The sequence below is a fragment of the Cyprinodon variegatus genome, unplaced genomic scaffold (genome assembly GCF_000732505.1).
Source record: "Cyprinodon variegatus isolate N-32 unplaced genomic scaffold, C_variegatus-1.0 Scaffold442, whole genome shotgun sequence".
In the NCBI taxonomy this organism is placed as follows: domain Eukaryota; kingdom Metazoa; phylum Chordata; class Actinopteri; order Cyprinodontiformes; family Cyprinodontidae; genus Cyprinodon; species Cyprinodon variegatus.
The window spans coordinates 628,236-634,161 of record NW_015150895.1 but is presented as its reverse complement, the minus strand read 5'-3'; the positions used below and the strand labels follow the sequence as shown (position 1 = coordinate 634,161).

At 42.1% G+C, this 5,926-nt stretch overlaps 2 protein-coding genes across 3 annotated transcripts in view; one reads left to right on the top strand and one right to left on the bottom strand.

Annotated features, from left to right (window-relative positions):
• The window catches only part of LOC107093711 (carboxylesterase 5A-like), a 40,895-nt gene extending 37,921 nt beyond the window's left edge, over positions 1-2,974 (bottom strand). For both annotated transcript variants that reach the window (XM_015388920.1, XM_015388921.1), the window contains exon 1: positions 2,859-2,974. In XM_015388920.1, the coding sequence (XP_015244406.1) occupies positions 2,859-2,925 (67 nt within the window). In that variant the 5' untranslated portion in view covers positions 2,926-2,974. The remainder of the gene's footprint in view (positions 1-2,858) is intronic.
• A 2,880-nt stretch (positions 2,975-5,854) lies between these two features.
• LOC107093710 (atherin-like) overlaps positions 5,855-5,926 on the top strand; it is a 64,338-nt gene continuing 64,266 nt past the window's right edge. The window contains exon 1 of the mRNA XM_015388918.1: positions 5,855-5,907. Within this exon, the coding sequence (XP_015244404.1) occupies positions 5,855-5,907 (53 nt within the window). The remainder of the gene's footprint in view (positions 5,908-5,926) is intronic.

Below are 5,926 nucleotides of genomic sequence, written 5' to 3'. Positions count from 1 at the left end.
TAATGTTAGGAACATTTGTTAATCTGATGTGATGCATTGGTTGGAGGAAAGGAAGTGAAATTTAAAACTTGAATGTTTCATGAGGCAGATGGCTCTAAAACAGGTGTCCTCAAGGGCTGCTGTCCTGCAGGTTTTAGAAGTTTCCCTGCTTTAGCACAGCTGATTATGATTGCAGTTGAGCAAAAGCCTGTTAATCAGCTTTCAATTAAAACCAGCTGTGCTGGAGCAGAGAAACCTCTAAAACCTGCCGGACAGTGGCCCTCGAGGACCGACTTTGGGGACGCCTGATCTAAAAAGTTGTCGGAACCGGTTTATCTGCTCGGGGCCCTGTCCCTTATGTCATATGGCAACTCCACTTGGACAAACTGTATTGGACCAGTTTCTTACAGATCAAATCTCTTTGAGTCACATTCGCTGTATTTGCTACTGTACATTTCATTGGCGATCTAAAGTAGCGAGTAGAAAACAATTGTCAGTGTAGGAAAGTACTGTTCTAAGACTGAGCTCTGCCATTTACAAGGTGAAACTAGATGTTCTGGTTAAATCTGGTTCTGAGGACCTTTGGGGTGAGCTGCTGCTTAAAAGGCCAACTAACATTTCTTTTTCCAAGGTAACTTTAGATTTTATTGACCAATAAATGCAGCAAGCAAATCTAAGGTATTGTTCCTCTAAGCCTCTGAACCATGTTACCAACCAGCTCTGTTAGAGGCTCTTTGCTGTATCTAGAACCGGTTCTAAGCTCAGGGAATCGGGCCTCAGCAGACCTCCAGGTATAAACGCCATATAGCCGTTCTAGATCTTCATTCATGACCCCTACACAAATTTTGTTAAAGGATGTCATAGAATGCAAAACCGGGTTTCCATTGTCATAGATGACTAACGATAGTTCAGTGGGTGAAATGGACGTAAAGAGAAGTTTAAATCCCATCGACGCCTCCTTTCTCTGCAAGTCTCTCAATTCTAAACTTCCATAAAACGGGCAAACAAAGCCCCGAGTTGCCTTATTTGATTCTGGCCTGTACTTTTGTCACGCTCCGAAGTCTACATACAGACCAGCTCACTGGTTTACTGGCCCGAGGGGTGGGGGGGTATGAAGCATCAACTGTTGGGCCGCTGACTGGACCGGACCTCAGCTGAGAGCCAGGAGCCGTCCATCCCCAGCCGGAGGAGGGGGGCTGGGGGCCGGTAAGGCACGGGGCTGCCAGTGTCCAGGCTACTGTCACCGGGTCGGGTTCGGTCGCCCCCGTCTGCCGGGGTTCCCGGAGCTGACTACTATGTCCTGCACTGTAGTCGACCAAAATCCCGGGTTTTTGAAATTCCCCCCATTAATTTTTTTTTAGGTATGAAAATTAGAACATGACAAAAAGAGGATGTCTGGTCACCCTACCATATCAACAATTTGATGTTTCAGTGAGTGCTTGTTGCTATGATGCGTCTTTGCTCAGCAGCTTCGCTCGTTGTAAACCAACCAATCAGCGCACAGCTCATCTAAATATTCATGAATATTCATAAAAGGAAGAAAACCTGTCGTTTCATTCTAGGGCTTTTAACCAGGCTTGCATTAGGGATCATAGAACAGCAAATATGCCATTTTCAGCCCAACCAATGTTACACACCCTATTCAGAGATCCTCTTACACCCTAAGGGGGTATAAATAAATTTCTGCCTGACAAAAACACACAAAAGTAAATAACTTATAGCCTCACAGCTATTAGATATAAGAAGAAACTTTTGGTACGTCTGTAAAGGTAAGATGTCATAGAATGGTTTTCTGGTGTCAGCACCATTGTAGCTTTGACCCTGCCTGAAATATTAGGGACAAAATACAAAATATTTTGCATTTTTTGAACCTCACCAAAATTTTCTTTGAAATAAACATTGCAAAACACTATCAAAATATTATTTATAGCACAAAAAAGTAGTACAGACTTTTAAATCTAAATGTTGTGTAAAAATATACCAAATTTGGACTCAATCAGATGAATCATATTTATTTTAGAATGGTATTAGTGAGAAATTCCTTAGACGGAGGGGCCATTATGGCACATTTACCCAAAAATGTCACCAAACTGTGCCAAATGTGTTTTTTACATCAATACTGGGGGTTTGTTAAAATTATGAGGTCACGTAGCAGCTGGACCCACCGGTGGGTCCGTAGGGTTCTAGGGGTTAAGGGACCAGCACCAAATACACTATAGAATCATTCTATGACCCCTTTAACATTTAGTTATTGTTGCTTCTATTTATCTGATGCATTTAATTGTATTTCGATTTGTTTTTAGCTCTTATCTTTTGTTCGTTTCTATTAGATAATCTATTGTTAGACGGTTGGTTGTTTTGCATTACACTGCACTTTGTTCCCTCCGGGGCTTTATAAATAAAATCGGATTTAAATTAAAAGGTTAAAGATCCTTGTTCCTGTAAGCTCCAATCTTGTGAAACATGCAGGACAAAATCAAAAGCTGCTTAACATGGTTAAAGATAATTTTGAAAAGGACTCAGCAGCAGTTTCATTGGCACTTTTGTGATTAATAATGATCATTTAGTAGATAATTCATTTATTTTATATGGTATTTACCAACTGAATAAGAAATGAATAGCAAAGATATTTTAGCAATGTTTTTACTTCCCACCCTGCAGACATGCAGATGCAGCTTTCATTGTTTTGGAAAAGTTTTTTTTTCTAAACATGTTGCTCAACATTTCTTTTCAAATCACCATCGTAATGCTTTTAGATTTCAGTACTTGAGTTCTACAATCAACACTTCTGAATATTTTAAGTTTGTAAAGCTGTGAAAAATAACAGAATAAAAATGAGCCAATGATATCTCATACTGTAGCTATGCCACCTTTCCTACCTGGTGCTGGATGGGCCGCCACCAGCGGCACAGGGAGCAGAAACACAATGAGCAAAGCTGTTCTCATCCTGAGCAGCCAGCAACAAAAGACAAAGGTTTAGAGCAGCCTCTGTGAGAAATACAAGCTTCTCATACCACCTCCCCCCGGACCTCCCCTCTTCACATACCTCAAACAAAGCTCTGTATGTTGCTGTGCGTGGGTGATATGGATTTGACCTCTGTGCAGGACTGACCGCTGAGTCAGAGAAAGACCCTGCTCTTTGAATCTTACAATATTTGCTCAGGCCTTGTCCAAACCTACACTCTGTCCTCATATTGAAATTGAAGGGGCTTTTCTCTCTGCTGAAAGGAGTTCAGTAAGTGTGGGGCAAGAAATAAGCACAGTTAGCAGGTGGTCACAAAGCTGAGAGCTTTCTTTGGGTGAATCCCACTAACCCTTCACTATCAGTGTCCACTCTCAGCTGTGGAGGGCGCTTTGATTGTACAGGTGGGGTATAAGTGAGAAAGGGACACCCTCTTGGCTCCATTAGAAAAGGAAAGGAGCCGTTGCTATGACAACATAGTGACGCACCATGTAGCTCTGTGGCACAGGTTGACATGAAATTAAAACATTTGACAAAAAATAAAAATTTAAAGAGTACCTAACTTTTTAGTATCAATGACTTTTTCCTTGTGACAAAGATGCAGCAACTAATCAAAAGTTACATGTGAATTAATGTGGTTTTGCTGCCACTAGTTTGCCGTTAAACCCGCTGCCACATTCCAGTGAGCACGGACTGATGCAGAGGAGCTATTTAAGGGCGTAGATTGATTGGACCTACCCACTACGAGCTTTGGGACGGTCCTTAATATGGCGGGTTCGTGTTTAGGGGCTGGATTGGGATTCAGCCTTGGTGTGTTTTTGAGCTGCCGACTGGTTACTTGGACGTGACCCAGAGCAAAGCTGTGATCTTGTCTCAGATGGATGAAATCCGTGGGTCAATATGCATTATTTTTCAAATCAACCGAGGGGATTCCCAATAATATTTGCAATTCAAATGTATTATTCTTCCTCAGTTTTTTAGGGGGCACAACACTTGATTTTTTTAAAGAAAGGATTTTAATTTTCCAAGTCTGCTTGGGATCAAGTAGACAAAAAGTTTAAATTGGGTTGTTTCATGGAAACCAATTACTTTTAACTTGTCATTTTTAGTCCTTGAAAGATGAGATTTTTGCTTAATGTCAGCTACACAGATCTGAAAGTTCAGAGCTTCAAGTCCAGTTTTTAACTGTAATGACTTTTACATTCTGCATAAGCCAATAGTAAACCAGACGTTGTCCCTTCAGGTTCTAACAGCTGAAATTCAGTCAAAATATCTCAAATTTGCTGAGGTGCGATTTGGTCATTTCCAACCTTTGCATCGTGTATCCTCAACCCCTTTGGGCATTCTTTTGTACCCTAGTCAAAGACATTTGTACATAATGAGAACATTTTTCCTTTTTAACTTGAGCAATTAATTTTATGCTTGCCATCTCAAATGTTATATTGAACTGAACACAAAATTAAACCTGTATTTATAGGACTGGAGCTACCTTATCACATTTAAAATTGAATTGGAAACTAAAGACCAGCTTCATTTTACATCGTTCAACAAGAAGCCTGAGCTGCTTTGATGAGCTCGGATACCCTGGTTTGAAAAACCACCAATACCAGATTCCACCCCATTTTATTTCCCAAGAAATATTCTCATGTACCCCTGCAACACATGCATGGACCACTAGGGGTACATATACCCCCAGTTAGGATAACTGCACTAAAGAACTGAACAAACCAAGTTGGATTGAAAGCCGTTTATTTATCCAGTTAGAAGCAGCANCTCACCTCACACCTGCAGCCTATTGGGTCATCACTTCCTGAGGAGTATTTAAGGAGCAGACTGTCTTCACATCCTCGCCAGAGTGTTTGCCAGTATTGGGTACTCAAGCCCCTCAGAGTGAGCAGAGTCTACTTTGAGTCCAAGTGTCTTCTGAGCTCTTTCAGCGCTAACCTAGTTTTGTCTTTGATTATCTGTCAGGATTTTCCAGATCCACTGGATAAGCTGGCCCTTCAAGTATTGGAAGAGATACACTCGTCACACTGAGAGGAGACAGATCTCATCTGAACGCTGAGCCCTTCAGGAACCAAGTAAAAGTGTGCTCAGCTGCTCCTTAGGATCTCCATAGTCTTCCTGTCCGCCCTCCAATTAACAAAGCCTTCAACAGATCAAGCCTCCACAAATGGGATCTCAGAAACCTTCCCAACTACCACAGTGAGTGCAAGTTACCTAGTATTCAGACCATCAGCCAGTTTTCCCACAGTCCTTGAACTCACCCCTATGATCTCCTCCCAGAGCTTCCGCTTCCGGTTCACCTGACCGCAGGAACCTCCCCAAGCTGTTTTTTTTCCTATCTCTGTACAGTTCCCCTTCAATAAACTATTAAACCTTTTCCGGTCTGTGTGAGTGCTTCTGTATGTGGGTCAAACACATTAGACCCATCATGACACAGATATCTCCTTTCTCAGCCAAAACCCTCTGATCTTCCCTTTCCCTAGAAGCAAAACCAATCATTTCTCCATCTGAGAACTGAGTTAGTGGCTCCCAATAGGAGCCACTAACTCAGCATCCAGTAAGAGCATATCGAACATCACACAACCCATCCTAATCTTCAGCCACTGGTCCTCTCAGGCAACTAAAACAACTAAAAAGAACAATGCATGGCTTCCCAGGGAAGGAAAGCTGTCTGATCAGAGTGCTTTGTTTGTGCTGGTCAGTTTTTCACATGAAATTAACCTTTTAATTTAGTTCAGAAATCAGGATCAAAGAATCTGGAGGAGTGGGATGCAGAATCCACCATGCCTAAAGTCTAGTTGGATGCTTCAATAGGGGCGATTTTTGGCTGTAATGCCATCTGCTGATTCTGATCCACTGGGTTTTCTAAAGTCCATAGCTAACACAGCCATCTATCGGGATACTTCAATGGCTGGTTACCTTCATGCCGCATTAACCCCTAGAACCCTACGGACCCACCGGTGGGTCCAGCTGCTACGT